This window comes from Wyeomyia smithii, chromosome 1, assembly GCF_029784165.1.
Source record: "Wyeomyia smithii strain HCP4-BCI-WySm-NY-G18 chromosome 1, ASM2978416v1, whole genome shotgun sequence".
Taxonomy (NCBI): Eukaryota; Metazoa; Arthropoda; class Insecta; order Diptera; family Culicidae; genus Wyeomyia; species Wyeomyia smithii.
Genome location: NC_073694.1, coordinates 26,074,909 through 26,094,280, shown reverse-complemented (window position 1 = coordinate 26,094,280; position 19,372 = coordinate 26,074,909). Strand labels below are relative to the sequence as shown.

The window sequence follows — 19,372 nt, the reverse complement described above, 5'->3', positions numbered from 1 at the left end:
AAAAAAGCACCTGATGGTGCGTGATATTATCTGTTTACAATCATTTGATCCACGCCGTAATTATTCATAAATAGTTTTAATTACTAATAAACATCGTTTTCGCATCTTTCGAATGTCTCCTCGAGAAAAGTTTGTGTTCTTCTTATGTGTTTGTTTGTATGTGTGTTTCGTTTCACCTAAAAATTCGCTTCCTTTTAGTTTTCATATATTATTGTTGCTATTGTTTCAGGTCCCTCCATGCTTTTGTATATTTAGGGGTGTGTGTTTTTTTTATTGGTCCCTCTTCTTAACTCTCTCTCTCTCTGTCTCTCTTTCTATTCTAAGTTGTTACAATTGTACGTTATAGCAAAGGTTTCGCGCTTGCTAAATGCTAGGACTTTTGTAGTTTATCGTAAAAATGGCTTTTCATTCTCTTCTGCTATGTTTAATAAGCATGTGTTGTGATGTTTTGGTTTGTTACGTTTAATGATTGTGTATGTGTGTGTGTGTGTGTGTGTGTTTCAGTTATCGAGAACAAAGAAACTATAGTAACAAAATTGGGAAATCAACAAAATAAAATAAAAAACGGTTTTTACCGTCTTCACATCGAAACAGTGATAATATGTTAGAAAAACCGAATATGATTTTCTGTTGCTCTTATTGCATATGTTGATCTAACGCGTAACGTCGGTCAGATGTCTTAATAAAGGGGCACACCAACGTTTAGTGCCACGGCCGCTCATGTTTGTATGTGCTTATGTGGGTGAGTGTGGTTAATAGATAGTCATCTGTTGTTGCTCTCTAGCCTTAGTAGAGAAGCGTTCGCGTTACACGCCAGACGATTTGTGCTCTACGTACAGGAAGTACGTTCCAGCCGCGTACGCCAGGAAGTTGAAAACACCGAATACCTGAAATGGTAATGGAAATATTGTTAGTAACTATTTATTTGGTTGTTTCTTCGATAACTGGCCTTTTCGATAAATTGGAAAGCTTGCAAGAGGCCACCAATTTCAACGACGAGTCGACATTTGGTTGAGTTTGTAAATATCATAAGAAATTCTTGTTTTTAAGTAAGCATTGTTCAATATTCCATTCTCAATATATTATGGAATGGATAATTTGGTGGCTTCATTTTCATAGATAATCAAGCTATACTTTATAAACTCTGAAAATGAGTGTTAAAACATGGGACATCCTAAAAATAACTAAAGTTAGGATACTTTTAATCAGAAATTCGAAAAATCAATCTGTAAACTGCAAAAAAGACTCCAATCATGACAAAAAAAATAGTTCGAAACTCAACCGCTAGTGGCGCTGCAAAATCTAACTTTTCAGCCTCACACTTTAGAGAAATGGAGTCTTCAGCATAAATATAGATAAAGTTCTTACAACAAACTTTGTCAAAACACTTTTTTTTTGTATATCCTTAAAACACACAACTTTGTAGAAGATACGAAATAGATAGCTTCCACACAAATCGAGTTATTGCCAAAGAATATTAAAAAAGCATTATTTTTTATACACACCAAGAGCACAAAATAACAAAAACTAGCAGAAAAAACCTGCATAGAATGAAATATTATCATAATCACTCTACGAAATCACTTTGAACGTTTGTCCCTTCCAGTATCTTCTGCTTATTCCTCAATCAATTTAATTAGATATTTCTCTTTTTATTGATTCGCATTTAACTTTTATCAATCGTACATTGCAACTTAAATTAGAGTTCCATCAAATTTGGTATTAGTTAGAATTCAATAGATTCATTTTTTAAATTTTTTTCGGCCATTCTGAGCTTAATTTAAATCATTTTCTATTTCGGCCTTTTCTGGCCTTTGAAAGGGGTTTTCGACTATTCTGAACTTAATCTGGGATCATTTTCTATTTCTGCCTTTTCCGGCATTTGCAAGGGGTTTTCGACCATTCTGAGCTTAATTTCGGATCATTTTCTAATTCGGCCTTTTCGGGCTTTTAGAAGAGGTTTTCGGCCATTCTTAGCTTAATCTGGGATTATTTTCTATTTCGGCCTTTTCTGGCATTAAGAAGGGGTTTTCGACCATTCTGAGCTCAATTTCGGAACATTTTCTATTTCGGCCTTTTCGGGCATTAAGAAGGGGTTTTCGACCATTCTGAGCTTAATCTGGGATTATTTTCTATTTCGGCCTTTTCTGGCATTTAGAAGGGATTTTCGACCATTCTGAGCTTAATTTCGGATCATTTTCTAATTCGGCCTTTTCGGGTATTTACAAGGGGTTTTCGACCATTCTGAGCTTAATCTGGGATCATTTTCGATTTCGGCCTTTTCTGGCATTTAGAAGGGATTTTCGACCATTCTTAGCTTAATTTCGGATCATTTTCTAATTCGGCCTTTTCGGGCATTAAGAACGGGTTTTCGACCATTCTGAGCTTAATCTGGGATCATTTTCTATTTCGGCCTTTTCGGGCCTTTAAAAGGGGTTTTAGGCCATTCTGAGCTTAATTTCGGATCATTTTCTAATTCGGCCTTTTGTGGCCTTTAGAAGGGGTTTTCGACCATTCTGAGCTTAATCCTGGATCATTTTCTATTTCGGCCATTTCTGGCCTGTAGAAGGGGTTTTCGGCCGTTCTGAGCTTAATTTCGGATCATTTTCTAATTCGGCCTTTTCGGGCTTTTAGAAGGGGGTTTCGGCCATTCTGAGCTTAATTTCGGATCATTTTCTAATTCGGCCTTTTAAAAAGGGGTTTCGACCATTCTGAGCTTAATCTGGGATAATTTTCTATTTCGGCCTTTTCTGGCCTTTAGAAGGGGTTTTCGGCCATTCTGGGCTTAATCGGATCATTTTCTAATTCGGCCTTTTCGGGCCTTTAGAAGGGGTTTTCGACGTTTCTGAGCTTAATCCGGGATCATTTTCTATTTCAGCCTTTTCGGGCATTTAGAAGGGGTTTTCGGTCATTCTGAGCTTAATTTCAAATCGTTTTCTAATTCGGCCTTTTCGGGCATTTAGAAGGGGTTTTCGACCATTCTGAGCTTAATCTGGGATCATTTTCTGTTTCGGCCTTTTCTGGCCTTTAGAAGGGGTTTTCGACCATTCCGAGCTTAATCTGGGATCATTTTTCATTTCGGCCTTTTCGGGCTTTTAGAAGGGGTTTTCGACCATTCTGAGCTTAATTACGGATCATTTTCTAATTCGGCCTTTTCGGGTATTTAGAAAGGGTTTTCGGCCATTCTGAGCTTAATCCGGAATCATTTTCTATTTCGGCCTTTCCTGGCTTTTAGAAGCTTAATTTCGGATCATTTTCCATTCCGGCCTTTTCTGGCCTGTAGAAGGGGTTTTTGGCCTTTCTGAGCCTAATTTCGGATCATTTTCTAATTCAGCCTTTTCGGGTTTTTAGAAGGGGTTTTCGACCATTCTGAGCCTAATTTGGGATCATTTTCTATTTCAGCCTTTTCTGGCCTTTAGAAGGGGTTTCCGGCCATCCTGAGCTTAATTTGGAATCATATTCTATTTCGTATTCAGTTTTTCTTTTCTTTAAAATTTATCCACAACTTTGCCGAAGGAAGCAAGCTGGTATATTGAAAATTATAAAAAATATTCTTTTTATTCAACTGTTAGGTAGATTGATCGAAAAACCAAAAACGCCAAAAGTAAGGCTTTCCTATATGAAATAATGTTGCTGAAGACTTTGAGTACATGAAACAAATTTTCCACAGTTAAATCTAAAATAATCACGATTGCACTTCGAGCACTGTGAGGTTTTAGAAAAAATCTTTCCACCAATTGTAAATATCATGAAACATAATACTTGGGATGTGGAGAAAATATTTGGGAAGTTATTCTATCAAATGGTGGTTGAAAAACGTGCTTTACAATAAGTATTGCGTCATTTTTTTACCACTTTTATGTATTTTACGACCTTCAAAAGTGCATTACTCAAAAATGTACCGTACGACGATTATGAAATTTTGATCAGAGATTTAGGACGCCATAACGAATCGAATGGTGTACTCAGATCCTTTGCACTTTTTCATAATAACGGTCTGTGGGAGCACCATGAATGCGATAACTCGCATCCCATATTGAAGCCAGGCCAAAACATATAAGAACAAGTAGCCACTTTACTTCGAGTCATTTAGTCATTTAACTATGTAAACAATAAAAAACCCTAACTACGATACTTACACCAGCCGTAATATTCGCTGCCCTGCTCACAAATATAATATTAGCCCAGGTTGAAAGTTGAACGATGAACGCGATTAAGTACAGCAACGTCGAAACGCCAGTATTGATCAGTTCCTAAAAAGGTGAAAAAAGGCGAACATGAGTACAACACTGAACAACAATATCGGGCTGCATTGCTCGTTGTTGATCGACGGCACGCTTGATTGCCAAAGCGCATCGGAACTGATCGGTTCGCCTCTCGGTGCGGTTTTTTTGTTTTGTTACCCTACTACTTTGTGGTTCGCTCGAGCAAACTCACCGTCAGAATCCAGTTGATCGGTAGATTCAGCACTTCCCGAATCCCTAGCAGATAGACGAAACTCCAGAGAACGGTCGCGATGAAGGAGGAAACCACCACGAACAGGAAAAAGTGGGTTCCCCCGATCAGGGCGGGTGAGGCGCTGGCCATGCAGATGATGCCGATTATCTGTGGGTTTGAAGAAGAGAGAGAGAGAGAGAAAAATTGTTAATTCAACATTTCCCAGGCTGTTTATCGAAGGCGAGCAGCAGGCAGACGGGCGCCATTTTTCGGGTTTGTACAATGTTATTTCGTTCCGTTCCGTTCGAGTTGTCATCGCGTATCATCAAACGAGAGTCTCATCGAACTGGAATCAGTCCATAACTGATTAGCATATTTATGGCGATCACGATCGCGGTCCGCTTTCTATTGCTCCCGATGTCCATCGGCGAGGCCCGCAGGAGGAGTTAATGAGTCTGGTTTTTTTTGGTAGTTGGTTAAAAATTCACAGCAGGGCTTCTGCTGCATCCGAAGATCATGGACCCAAAAATGGGGAAATAATCTTAGCTTAGCTTAGTTTGTTAGTTAGTCATGACTAAAGAAGACGACGATTGGTTTGCGCTGCGCTGTGTGGGACTTCACCAAACTCGGCGCTCGTTCCCAGAGCGCGGCGATTTCTTTGGTCATATTTATCGTCTATGAATAATATTTCTACCGGGGAAACGAACAAAAAGACACGCAGCTAGCACACATACAGCTAACGCAATTCGAAAACAAAATGAAACGAATTACCCTGTACCCGCGCGGTGGGGAGGAATTTGATTGTTTTGAACCCACCGAACCCCCCCCCCCCCCCATTTGGAGCTGCAGCCAGCCAGCAGCGGTTCGCACACAATCTTGCATAATTTCCAATTACGGTAAGTATCGAGCGCAGCATGCAAAATATGACGACCGCTGTGCAAGTGGCGCGTACTCTGACTGAGATCATCGTTTGCCCAGGGAATTTTGCCGGGTTTGCTGCGTTGATTCACTGCAATAATAAAAAGGTAAACAATAGGGAATAATAATTGAAAAATAGTAGTGAAAGTTTAGCTACTCGATAGAGTTGTATCTTAAACGTAAGCAGCTTGTTTGTAAACACCAGTCTATTAGATAAGCGAGTCTTTACAAATTCATGAACAAACAGTGCCTTCATTGAGAAGACATTTTCATGCATAAATGTTTACACTTTCTGCTTTCAGTCTTCTGACTTTATCAATTCATTTATGTTGAAATTATCTTTTCAGCTATTATTTGTGGTTTTGACGAGTTCTCTAATTTGGTCGTTCATTGTTTTTTTTTTTCAAATTTCCTTAAACTCTTTGAATGCTTAGGTCTTTTCGACGTTTTTGTTCCTGTTTTCTCCATTTTGTGTCTTGTTTACTGAACTTAACACATGAAATTTTATAGTTAGAATAAATTAAGGCTGTAATGCGGATTTAAGAAGTGAATTTTGAATATATTCATATTTCAATGGTGGATTTGGAAATTTTTTTTTTGTACGGTGGATGACGAATTTTTTATTTTCGATTTTTAATTTCGAGCTTTGATTATGCAATTAGACTTTGCTTAAGAATAATTGAAATTCCTGACTGAATTTTGGTAGATTCTGATTCTCGGTTCCCGGCTTGTTGGCGGATTATCGATATTTCATTTCCTTAAATTTGAATTGAGTTCATGACTAATAATTGTTCCACTATTTGACATTTTTATTTTACAGAATCAATTAAACTCGAATTTAGAGTTTTGAGTTGCGATTTCTATTTATTTTCATTGGCACTAATGACTCCTGGCGCCAGCAACAGAACAAGAACTCGTCCTTAGATTGAATGGACTAGATAGTTCGACAAGTTGTGAACTAGATGGCATTCTAGCCTCATACCTCAAAGCCCACCATATTTTCTTTGCTGGAAGATGCGTTTGACGAACGCGTTGATTCGGGACGATAAATTTTCAAAATGACCCATGTTAGTGATACAGAAATATGTAATTATCACCCATTTTCTGTGTTATCTGCAATGCTGCCTGGGTGAATTTCGTGCTGACTTAAGTAAGTACTTTAATTGCCGCTTGAGAACTCGGTAACAGGTTATCACAGGAGCTTTTGACACAGAGTAATTTGGGAGAGTCTTGTCCCTTGACATGAAAAAAACCATTGACTGACCAAACCATATTTCAGAAACATTAAAACTACAGAATTAGAGATGTTGCTAGTCGGGTTAGCTATCTCTCTGGCCGAACGCAATATGTAGTAGAAATATGTAAATCACTAGGGCTAACAGTACCTCGAGTAATTTGACTGTGGGTGTTCCACAGGGAAGCAATTTAGGTCAGTTGTTGCTTGTTTGCTTAAGATACCACCCTGTCGTATCATGGCTTCAATTCTGATGCCATAAAAGGTGGGAAGATATGGGATTACTGCAAGAGTATTCAACCGAAAACCTCCTGTCACTTAATTTAACTGCAGATAAGATTCACGATATTCCGAACATCCCGCACCTTTTTACTAGTAAACTCAACTGAGATCCCTAAAAAAACAGTTTTAAATATCTGGACCCTCTATGTAAAACCAAATTCCTCCCACGTAAGTAACTTCGCTTTTGGTTAGTCCACAACACAACCAGTGACTCGCTTTCTTTGTTTACTGGTATTAGTTGCGAAACTGAGTTCTCACTGTTTTTTTTTTAAATGCGACTGGAAAAATAGTTCATTCTCATCAGCAACTAGACCGTGTGACAGCGAATGGAACAAGTAATAATGGGACGGCGTAATATCTGGGTAATATTGCGGACGAGGTAGGACTTTCCGTTTGATGTGAGTTTTAACGACTTTGGTAGTATGAGGCCGAGCATTGTCATGCAGTAGATTCACTTTTTCGTAGCTCTGCTCGTTTTTTGGTCGTTTTTCGCTCAGTAATCAGCCTGATTGAATCAATTAAAGTCGATACCGTTCTTCAGTGATGATTTCATTCAGTTACTAAATACACAGCATAACCTTCGCAGTGTCTACACACATTAGGACACTGATCAGACCGGCCCATGAGACATTAACTATGCTTGTGGAGGACCAACGCGCACTTGCGATCTTCAAGCGGAAGGTGTTACGTAACTTCTTCGGAGTACTGCAGATCGAGAACGCAACGTGGAGAAGGAGAATTAACCACAGATTGCAGGAGCTACTTGGGGAGTCATCTGTCGTCTACACCGCTAAGATTGGCAGGTTATGAGTAGGTATGTCGTGAGGATGCCAGACGTTAGCCCGGCAAATTGAGTCTTGAAACCAACTCGTCAGGAACGAAACGGAGAGAGGCACAGCGGGCAAGGTGAAGCGATCAGGTGAAAGACGATCTACAATCCCTACGCAGACTGCAGAGCTTGAGAATGACATTTACGCTCACCGCAAAGCAAATTTATGGCACCAGCTGCTTGGTCATATTAGCGAGAGCGGAAAGGGGTCGAATGGTCTGCGAGAAGCTCGTACATCGAATGTAAATAAATGTCAAAAATCTCAATCTTTGTGATACTTGCGACCAGGGAAAGCAACGCTAGGGTTCATTTAATGGCTTACGTGAGATGAACACTTGTGTTTTTGCTTAAACTGAAATCAGACGTATTCTTGAAGACGATGGAACAGCAGCGTTGAAGGTACATGTCTCCAAGCCAACAGTCGCATGTTCCCTCCCAGCAAACTGAGTTGCGGAGAGCTGACCCTTGTTGAGCAGGTGCTGATAGACTTGAACTAAGGGATACTAAGCCTATGCCTGGATACCCAAATTTAATGAAGATCCGAACCAGTAGTCATAGGATGAAAATTTGGTGATTCCCATAACTTGCGATGAGCATACCATTGAACCGCTGGCCGATGAGAACGAATCTATCGTGACACCGGAGCCAGAAGTCGAAGGACGTTGACGTCGAAGACAAAGTGCCGCTAGCGCTCCCTTCGCAACTTGAATGAGGCGAAGCTTGCAGTCAACCAGGTGGTCTGTCCACGAGACACAGCAAACGGGAGCGGGTATGTTATTACTGGATTCGAGACAACTGCTGTCGAGCCTCTTTCCGTAGATGAGCCAGACTGTTTTCGCGATGTAACCGACTGCAGAAATTTCAATGTCAGAGGTAAACTGTGAGCGAAAGTGCACGAAGCGGTCCAACCAAGTCAAACTCTTATAGAAGAATTGTTTTTTTTCGGCCCAAGGAGAACGAATGGTGCTTCTTGTAGCGACCTGGGATCGACAACGAGAAGGTATTTGTTCCAGTCCACTATGGCTTCCATCATCATCAAATGAACGTAAAAACGGCTCCACGGTGACCGTGAAGAGGACTCCCACATCGAATGTGCGGTTGCTGGCTTCTATGACGTTTGCAAACTGCAGAAGTAATTATATTGCAATGCATCTATCTGCAAAATTCGAAAGTTATCCGCTTGCGGTACTGTGAAAAAAATTTTCAAGGTGTTCGAATCAACCATTCTTTAGGCAAGCCAATAATAGGACGACGAGACCTGTCTCATCCTGGATGGCAACGACTGGCAGGGCGCTTCGTATTCTACAGGGTGACAGAAAAGTCCTGTCACACAGGAAAATCTCAATATTTCAAAGAATCAGAAGAAAATCTGAATCTGGCTTTCATAGCTTTATTCAGTAACTCATGAAGATACTTCACAGACGATATCTCGGAATTACACCACCTTTCTCTGTTCGAACCAGCTTCAGACGTCTCGGAAAGTCGTCGCAAGCGGCGCGCACGTGCTCCATCGGCATCTCGTCCCAGATTTTCGTGATAACTCGCTTGAATTGCTCCAAATTTGTTATTTTATAGTCGTTCAGCTTCGACATCATGTATTCCCACCCGAAATAATCCAGTGGATTCAGATCCGGAGACAACGGAGGCTATTCATTCTTCGAAATGAAATCGGTCAAGTTTTCCTCACACCACGCCTGAACAACCTTTGCGGTGTGGGATGGGGCGCCATCTTGCTGGAAGCAGTAGTAATCGTCTTCAAACAATAGTTCAGCTTGAGGCAGAACATTTTTATTCAAAACCGTGTCCAGGTAGTACGCTGCGTTGATTTTGACCCCTTTAGCGATGAAAATAAAAGGCAGTTTACCTCTCTTGCAAATGGCTCCCCAAACCATCACTGACGTCTTATTTTGGAACCGGGAAACGTTCAGCTTGTCCGCAGGAGCTTGCTGGAGGCTCACACTCCAAACTCGATCATTTTGACGATTGACTGTTTGCTCCAAAACGAACAGCTTTTCGTCCGGAAAAATAATCTCGTCATCTGCGCGCCAACCGAGCAACTCCCGCGACCGTTGGTACCTCTTGTCCTTTGTAGCTTTGGTAACCCCATGAACCACCTGTTTTTTGTACGGTGTAAGTTTTAAATCCTTGCGCAGAAGCAGGCGGATTGATTCTCGGTTCATTTTAAGGTTCCTGGCCAGCTTCCATGCAGAATGGGCGGGATTCCGGCGAATCCGGTCTCGTATAATCTTTTTTAGCCTTGGAGTTCTCAGAGACCTTGGTCGTCCAGATCGTGCCTTGTCCTCGGTGCCTCCGGTCTCTAGGTACCGATTTGTGGTTCGGTACACGAATTTCCGGTTGATTCCGAGCGGTTTTAGGTGTTTGAATATGTGTCCAGGTTTGTACACTTTCACATATTCAGCGATAACAGCTGCTCTTAACTCTGCCATGGCTCACAACTCAATGTAAACAAACTACACAGAAACGAAACTCTGCCAATTTGAGCAACAAAGTTAACCTTTTCATTTGACATATAGATGGCACCAGAGAGATGCAACGTGTAGGCTACAGGCGACCCCAAAAAAGTGTGACCGGGCTTTTTTGTCACCGTGTACTTCCCCCCCCCCCCCCCCCACAAGAAAATGAGCACCGAGGAGAAGTTCATTTCACACACCAAGTTCTCCAAGAAGGTCGTGCTGTGGCTGAAAATCAGCGAGAAGGGGACGTCAAAGCCGCCTATTTTTCGCTCCGAACTGGCCGTGAACGAGGAAATTCATAGTACGAAGTGCCTGTCGGAAGTTGAGTCTTTCATCAAGAAATACCATAAAGCCGAAGACGCGGTGTTCTTGTCAGATCAGTTTGACCATTAATCGAAGCGATCGTCGGAGTAGATAATAGACTCTATTGAGAACATAACCATTGATCTTATAGTCGATCGAAATAGGCTTCACAGTTCGATGGAACGTCATAATCTGGCATTTTGCAGTATTTACTATTAACCAGTTTCTGCGGCACCAACATATAAAAACATCCAGCAGTCTCTGTATATCACGACAATTATTATCAATAGGCCGCACAACCAATTTCAGCTTTAGGTCATCAGCATACACCAGCTCACATCCAGCACCTAACAGCGATGCCACATCGTGGAAATGAAGCAGAAAAAGAAGCGGCCCCATATTGCTGCCTTGTAATACTCCAGAAGTGTTAGAAAATGTGAAGGATAAACAGGAACTCAAGTTTACACGTATCATCCCGATCATTTAAAGCTGTTTCCCGGAGAAATTAGCTGAAATGTGTACTTTATTCGTATGGTACCTCTCCCCCCACCTTCCAGAGTAGGAAAAGGCATCCAATTATTACAGACACTTTTGGCTCCATTTGCTTGATTTGTTCTCGAGTCATGCGAAAATTTGTTTTTCATTTGTATGTCAGTCCCCCCTCCCCTCCTTAAGGGGGCAGTAGTGTAAACCCAAATTTGACTTAGGGAACATTCATAAATGACGTAGCATTCGAGGGGGGAGCAGGGGATTTGCAGTTTTGTGACGAAAGGTGACGAGGGGGAGGGTGGGGGGTCAAGCCATGCTACGCAGAAAATATTAAACTAAGAAAAATATTTGATTTTTTTATGATTGTTCTTTTTTATCACTGTTTTGTATGTTTAGGGTTATTTTTATTACTTCCTTGTCTTTTGTTGTTCATTTATGAAACAAGGTATGTTTTTGATAATAAAATTTGCAAAAAAAAAAATTATGTGGGGGGAGGGGGTTGTTATAAAGCTACGTAATTATCTAGAGGGGGGTCCTGATTTTGTGACGAAATGATACGATGGGGGAGGGGGGTGTCAAAAAAAGCTACGTCATTTATGGATGTTCCCTTAATGTGCTTGGTAAGTTTTCATGCCATGAAGAAATTGTTGTATTATTGTTTTGAGTGTTTTATTTTTTTGAGATCCTGAAAGAATAGATAAAAAACAACTACGGAACAAGCTTGAAATTTTGGAAGAAACAAAAGAAAGGTTTACATATAATGCGTCAAATTAAAATCGAGGTTCACATAATTCTTGAAAATAATACGAATCCAGAAATTGAAAATTTATCATATGAATCAAGATGTTTTATAACAGTAAAATTAATTTGATAAAATATCTTAAGGGGTAATATCCACCAAATGCTCAAAAAAACAAGGCTTTTTTCATGATTTTCTTTACAGGACATTTGAGGTGCAAGGTATATAAATAATACATCATTGGATTAAGCAACTCTTGGAGAATAGAAAAAAAAATTAATTGCTATTTTTTTAACAAAATGGCGGCTGTGCAGCAATTGCCGTGAACCGCTTTTTTTAGTTCTTCCGCGGCGAGCAGTAGAAGTCGTGCCCAAAGCCACCTACAACCAAAACAATTTTTTTTTCGTTATCTACATAAGTATCGCTAGTGAAGTACACATGATTATAACGGTTTGAAAAATATCCTTTTTCGACAAAAAAAAATCGACTTCAATTGTTTATAACATTTGTTGTTGTTAATTAATCGCCAAAATTGTGTGTACTTCACTAGATAATCTAATGAAGAAGCTATAGTTAAAATCTCAAGTCAAATCAATTTAAAATTTCAAAATGCAATAATAAAGCTCTTTTTTTTCCTCTGTGTGGACTCATCACTGCGACCAGAGACATTTTGATCGATTGTGATGTTGCCCAGGTGTTTACTGTACTCCGCACTTCATATTATTGGCAGTATCATTATTGAAGTGAATGATACGCTTTTTTTTTATTTATATCCGTGCTTGTGTGTGAGAGGTTACCCTTTCATTTCAAGCTTACTGCTCTACTATATCGCCGAGCCTCTTTTCTATCCTACCAATGCACAGTGGTCCAATGAGGCAAAAAGTGGAACTTAATTCCATAGCGCCTTTCAACTTCATCCTAGCTTAATAATATCTACAGAGCAATTGTTTGTATGAATGACCCACAAAATTGCAAATTGTCAAAAAATATGAAAAGTTTACTATACTAAAACTAAAAAAATTAACTTTTTTGTGTTAAGAGATAAAAGAATATTTTATTAAGCAAAGTTGTAGAAAATTCAAAAATATGAAACTTTGTTGAACAAATGAAAATCCTATCTCTTTTCGGTACAAAGTTATAAAGTACACTACATGGAACTTATTTAAAAGTTAGTTTTTTGTACTAAACTTTTGTTAGTTGCATTTTACACGAAAGTGTAGTTCGGAGGAATTATTAGGACACACAAAACACACATTTTTGCCGAAGACCATATATCTCCAGGACTTTTCCTTACAAAGTTACATCATATTTTAGCTTATTTTTTCGATAACTTCAAGAACGTATAGGTTAAAAAGGGGCAAGTGGAATCATGATGTCAATATTTTTCCTTGCAGTTAAGCTGAAGTACTATAAACTTCTTTTGGTTCCATTTGTCCCAATCCACTCATTTTAGAGTACGGCGAGCATATGTTACAGTAGGTTTTCATATAATAAATATACTAACTTTTTTGTGTTAAGAGATAGAGGAATGGTTTATTCGGCAAATTTTTAGAACATACAAAAATATGACACTTTGTTGAACAAACAAAATTTCTATCTTCATTGGGAACAGAGTTACAGAGTATTTCATGTAAAAGTTACTTAAAAGTTAGTTTTTTGTATTTAACTTTTGTTAGTTACATTTTACAAGAAAACGTTGTTCTAAAGAAGCATTTGGGCATACAAAACACACGTTTTTGTTGAAGGTCACACATCTCCAGGACTTATCCTTACAAAGATATAGTACATTTCAGCATATTTTTTCGATAACTTTAAGAACGTATAAAGGAAAAAGGGGCAAGTGGAATCATGATGTCAATTCTTTTTCTCAAAGTTTAGCTCAAATGCTCAAAACTACTATAAGTTACATCCGTGCCAATCCACCCAATCTTTATTCTATACGTTGTTGAAGTTATCGAAAAAATATGCTGGAATGCGCTATAACTTTGTAAGGAAAAGTCCTGGAGATGTGTGGCCTTCAACAAAAACGTGTGTTTTGTATGCTCAAATGCTTCTTTAGAACAACGTTTTCTTGTAAAATGTAACTAACAAAAGTTAAATACAAAAAACTAACTTTTAAGTAACTTTTACATGAAATACTCTGTAACTCTGTTCCCAATGAAGATAGAAATTTTGTTTGTTCAACAAAGTTTCATATTTTTGTATGTTCTAAAAATTTGCCGAATAAACCATTCCTCTATCTCTTAACACAAAAAAGTTAGTATATTTAATATATGAAAACCTACTGTAACATATGCTCGCCGTACTTTAAAATGGGTGGATTGGGACAAATGGAACCAAAAGAAGTTTATAGTACCTCAGCTTAACTGCAAGGAAAAGTAATGACATCATGATTCCACTTGCCCCTTTTTAACCTATACGTTCTTGAAGTCATCGAAAAAATAAGTTAAAATATGATATAACTTTGTAAGGAAAAGTCCTGAAGATATATAGTCTTCGGCAAAAATGTGAGTTTTATGTGTCGTAACAATTCCTCCGAACAATACTTTCGTGTAGAATGCAACTAACAAAAGTTAAGTACAAAAAACTAACTTTTAAATAAGTTCCATGTAGTGTACTTTATAACTTTGTACCGAAAAGAGATAGGATTTTCATTTGTTCAACAAAGTTTCATATTTTTGAATTTTCTACAACTTTGCTGAATGAACTATTCTTCTATCTCTTAACACAAAAAAGTTAATTTTTTAATATTTAGTATAGTAAACTTTCCATATTTTTTGTTAATTTGAAATTATGCGGGTCATTCATACATACAATTGCTCCGAAGACACTATTAAGCTAGGATGAAGTTGAAAGGCGTTATGGAATTAAGTTCCACTTTTTGCCTCATTGGACCACTGTGCAATGTTGTCAAATTACAATTCCCTGAACTGAGGCTACACTTAACATTCTTCTCTGGCCAGGTTTATTCTAAGAGGGACTTATTATGTCGAGAGGAAGGAGTCTTATCGAAATCTCGTTCCTCGTGCCAATATCGCCAATTACAATTCCCTGTAGAGGGTAAATATTTCTGAAATCAGTTTTATTATAAGAAGGACTTATTACGTCAAGAGCAAGGAGTCTTATCGAAACCTCGTTACTCCAGCCAAGACCGCGTCATAATTACAATTCCCTGAAGAGAACTATTATACGTTACTCAGAACAGTTTTATTATAAGAGGGACTTTTTTGTTAAGATGAAAGTCAGCAAGGGTTCTAAAGAATTCAGCTTGAAGGAAGGGTATGTAGTAGAGAGCCTGAGAATGAACCCATGTTAAAGTCCTTTGACAACCAAATGGCCTGATTCTACTTAGTTTCGAACCCACACGACCACTCGCTTATCAAAGCAGACTCTGTAACCTTGCGGCTACGAAGCTCTCTTAATAATAAAGCCCCTTAATATTTTTTCTACCTTCAGTCAGCTGACCTGCGCCGTAAAGTTGTCATTCCTGGGCTTTATGTTCCTCTTCTTTCTTTTTGTTATCTGATGTAAGGCTGCGTTGCGCGATATCAGACATGCGACGCTCAGTGACTTTGACGCGGTTGGCGTCCGATCCCACGCAAAACTCAAACTTGTCACTCATATTTAAGTACTTTTGAGGATAACTCACAGTTAAAAAGAATCAAAAAACTCAAACAAAGAACGTACACCACGAGAACGGCTGATCGGAAATTGTGAGTAAACACGTGCTGTAGAGACGCTGTAACGGTCAAAATAAAAACAAAAACGACCATCACTAAAATCAGACTTCCTGTGCACGTGCTTTTTTCTCAAGCGACGAGAGAAATCTTTCTCTCGCTCGTTGAATTTCCATGTACGTGCTACGAGACGAGACAACGTCACATGCGATTTGCAGGTTGCTCTTTCGCTTCTCTTTCGGTTCGGATTGCGATGCGCAAGCGATGTTTCGTCGCACTACGAATTGAGCGAGACGCCTGTACTGTACATACATGATACAGCTCGTGCGCCAGAAATCGTGAGACTTTCTCGTGTACCAGGCTCAAAGTAATACTTATTTTGTGCTGTTCTGTTAGGGAAAGCCTATTTTATTCGATTTAAATGGAACTTTGCACTCGTGTTTGACTTGGCAAACTGTGTATTTTTTTAAACTTTTTGGGCCAGAGTGAATTGTTAATGAACACTTGATTTTGGTTAGCAAAAAATAAAGTTAAATAGTAAATTTTTTTCAAAGCAACCCACAGTGGTCTAAACACGAAAAACCGTGATCGTTTTAGATTCGACTGTGAAATATTGATTGTACCCAGTGTCTTCAGCAAGTTTATTCCATATAACAAGGCCTTTCTTTTGGCATTTTCGATTTTTTTATCAATCCCCCTAGTAGTTCGATATAAAAACTATTTTTTCTAATTTTCAAAATACCAGATTGCTTCAGCAAAGTTGTAGGAAAATATATAAGAAAAAGAATTGCTGAACACTGTAATCTTCTAACTGTACGTCTGATATAACGAAGCAGAGTTTTACGAGGAACACTCCTCAAAATTAATTTTTCGGCCATAACTTTTTCTGTAATCGTCGAAACAATTCAAATGTTCTAAGATTTTGTTCATTCTGCTAAACCTTGCATTTTTGTAGAATATATTGGTTTGCTATTTTTATTTGTTGTAAAGATATTTCTAGTTTTTTTGCTGGAAATAACCATGTTTTGAGCAGCGTTGTTAAACTCGCTCGCAAAAAGCATGCGATACTCCAAGTGGCGTTCTCGCCGCTACCAAAATCTCACACTAGAGATACTCCTGTCGTACTGTTTCTCGTTCTCTTTTACTTTTTTCATTTCACACTACCGAGCGTTGATGCTTGCGAGTTTTCTCACACACACTCTCGCTCGTGTACCTCCCTTTCTCGCGAGCACAACCAGCGGAGGTGATTATTAAGACCGTCAAGACGCATTATGACGATACGGAGTGACAAGGCACGACGAAGCGGAGTGACAAAAAGAATATTTCGACGAGTAGGCAGGGATGCCACATATACAGATTTATCAGTACTTATACCGATTTTTTGTGTATTTTTCATACAGATATCTGTATATACAAATTACAGATTTTCTAGAAATAGTACAGAACTATACAGTTTTTTTTATTTTCATGAGGTCGCGAAATGAACTTCTCGATATAGTTGAAAATCGAAAATGAACTCAAATGCTATTGAGCGTGTTAGAGTTTTCATTATATTTATATGTTACGCGTAAACGTGTGCATAAATGAGTCAATGAACAAACTATGTTGCGTTTTTTTCTTCTAAGGGATATGTTGAGTAAATATGCAGAATTTTATACAGATTGAAATATCACCAAGGAGATTTCCTGAGATTCGAAATACAGATAAAAATGTGGCATCACTGCGAGTAGGTATTCCGATACCCTACACGTTCAAGCATGCGATTCTATATAGATTTATCACCCCACTTTCGGCTGTCGGTGCACGATGCAAAACTGCTTGGCATCAGTTCAGCGATTGACAAACCGCATGCGTGAGTCGGTGAACGAAGCATTTTCGTTTTCGGGCACATTTTTTCAAGCACTCCTAGTCAAGTACTCTTATTCGAGTACTCGCGTACTCGGCGTGAGTAAAAAGATAGAAGAGAATTTGCGAGCGGTTGTATGCTGGCTGCTGCTCTGGCAAGTGCGTGAATAATAAAGAGTGTCTCGAAGGTGTGTGTGCGAACGACTGGAGAAGCGTAGCACACATCTCATTCTCAAGCAGAAAGGAGTGGATATGTTATGCTTCTCGCTCGTTTAGCAACGCTGGTTTTGAGTCCATATTTCGGCGAAGGTTGCAGATAGTAGCAAACCAGACTGTATGCATTTAAAAGTTTGTCAAAAGAAATGTATTACTCATAAGAGTTCAACTGTTTCTAGTAGTATCCAACCGAGAACTGAATGAAAGGAAAACACCCCTCAAAATTAGTTTTTTGTCCATTACTTTTTCTGTAATGTTTCGACGATTCTAAGATGTTCTAAGATTTTGTTCATACTGCTAAACCTTATAAACAAATGCTTTGACAACAAAAGCTAGTCGAACTTTTTGATTGAAAATGTTTACTAAAACCTTTTAAAATCATAAACTTTATTTTTTTTAGGAAAATTAAATCTGGTTTTCTTCCGTTTTCAAATCATTTTTAATAAATACTTCAAACAGTTAAATATTAGGGATAAAATTTTGAGTCATGAATAAAAAGTCACTGCTGTGCTTAAAGACGCTCTGAAGCACCATTTCAGATTTAACTTTTTTCTTCAAAATGCAATATTTTACACTCACTTTAATTGGTCTACAAAGTATTTTGCTTAAATTAACCCGAAAGTATTTTTAAATCATGTGAACGGGAAAGGTTTACAAAATCGGATTTCTCAGTTCTTTTTTTCTCAAAATAAGTTATTTAGATAAACATTTTAGTCCAAAAAGTGCGATGCCCGCCTCTACCCAAAATCATGAGAGCATGAATGTTTTGCAAAATGTTTAATTTGATTTTTTTTTATAAAAGTTTACCTCCAATAAAAATATTTACATTTCATTCCACTATCCTGAAATTTAAACCAGAAATTTTGTTATAACTTCGGATTTCTTCGAAAAGAAAATGAAAAAAAAAATTAACTCTTAATTGTTGTTTGTCAATTAAGATAAGGTGTTTGTTTATAATTTATTTTGACCACAAAAGGTTTTATTGCGGTGTATTTTTTTTTGTAAGCATTATTAGTTCCCTGCAATTCATTCTCAGACAGTTTATTTTGTACAACTGAAGGATTCTGAGCTACAATGCTTTGAATTCTATCCAACACCTTTACCCCCAACATGTATTGAAAAATATAAAATTGATTATATTGGTTCTGTTATTGATACTCCCGAGAGGCTTGTACTCGAATTAAAAATTACATCTAATCTTATAGGTACAAAACTGAATATGATTTTCTTTGGAATGGTTTCTATTATATGATAGTCAATGACATCTTAAACGACGACAGAAACTCACAGCATCTCCACGTTAACCAACACTAACATCTAACTAACACTCTGCATCTAATATATTTGTTTCAGTTAAAAATACCATGCATTTTTATACCGTTCGCAAAGAAAATAATAATATATAAATATGGTAACAAAACGTTCTTCATTATTGTTAACAAAAGTCGGATTAATCAACATATGAATTGATAAACAAATGAATTAGTTTACACACCATTCATTATTCAAACGGTGCTCTGACGCCAGCTCCTATAACACCGTAAATAATAAATCACATAAAATCTCCTGCCTTCATCCCTCTGGGCAAAATCAATTTCTTCCTTGCGCCATCAGCGCAAAGCAATATGTGAAACTAGCTCGCGAGACGAGCTCACGAGAATTTGCGCGCAAGTTGTCTCGTGTGCGCAACGCCCATGCACCGCGCTCGTTATGTTGAGAGACGAGATATCTTCGTGTACGTCGCAAAAGAAATTCCATGCGACGAGACATGGCTCGTACGTATTGCAAGTTCTCTCGCTCGCATGTGGCGCACAGCACAAAACGACTGAATGAGAAACGAGACTTGTAGCGCAAAGCGCATTGTCTCTTTTCTGTACGAGCGAGATTTCAGGAAGTCTGACTAAAATAAACGAAAAATGTTATTTTGGA

At 38.4% G+C, this 19,372-nt stretch overlaps 1 protein-coding gene across 1 annotated transcript in view; it reads right to left on the bottom strand.

Moving 5' to 3' along the window:
* Nucleotides 1-57: 57 nt before the first annotated feature.
* The window catches only part of LOC129723272 (CKLF-like MARVEL transmembrane domain-containing protein 4), a 46,274-nt gene continuing 26,959 nt past the window's right edge, over nucleotides 58-19,372 (bottom strand). The window contains exons 2-4 of the mRNA XM_055677394.1: nucleotides 4,438-4,605; nucleotides 4,140-4,253; nucleotides 58-887 (exon numbers count right to left, since the gene is read on the bottom strand). Of these exons, the coding sequence (XP_055533369.1) occupies nucleotides 807-887; nucleotides 4,140-4,253; nucleotides 4,438-4,605 (363 nt within the window). The 3' untranslated portion in view covers nucleotides 58-806. The remainder of the gene's footprint in view (nucleotides 888-4,139; nucleotides 4,254-4,437; nucleotides 4,606-19,372) is intronic.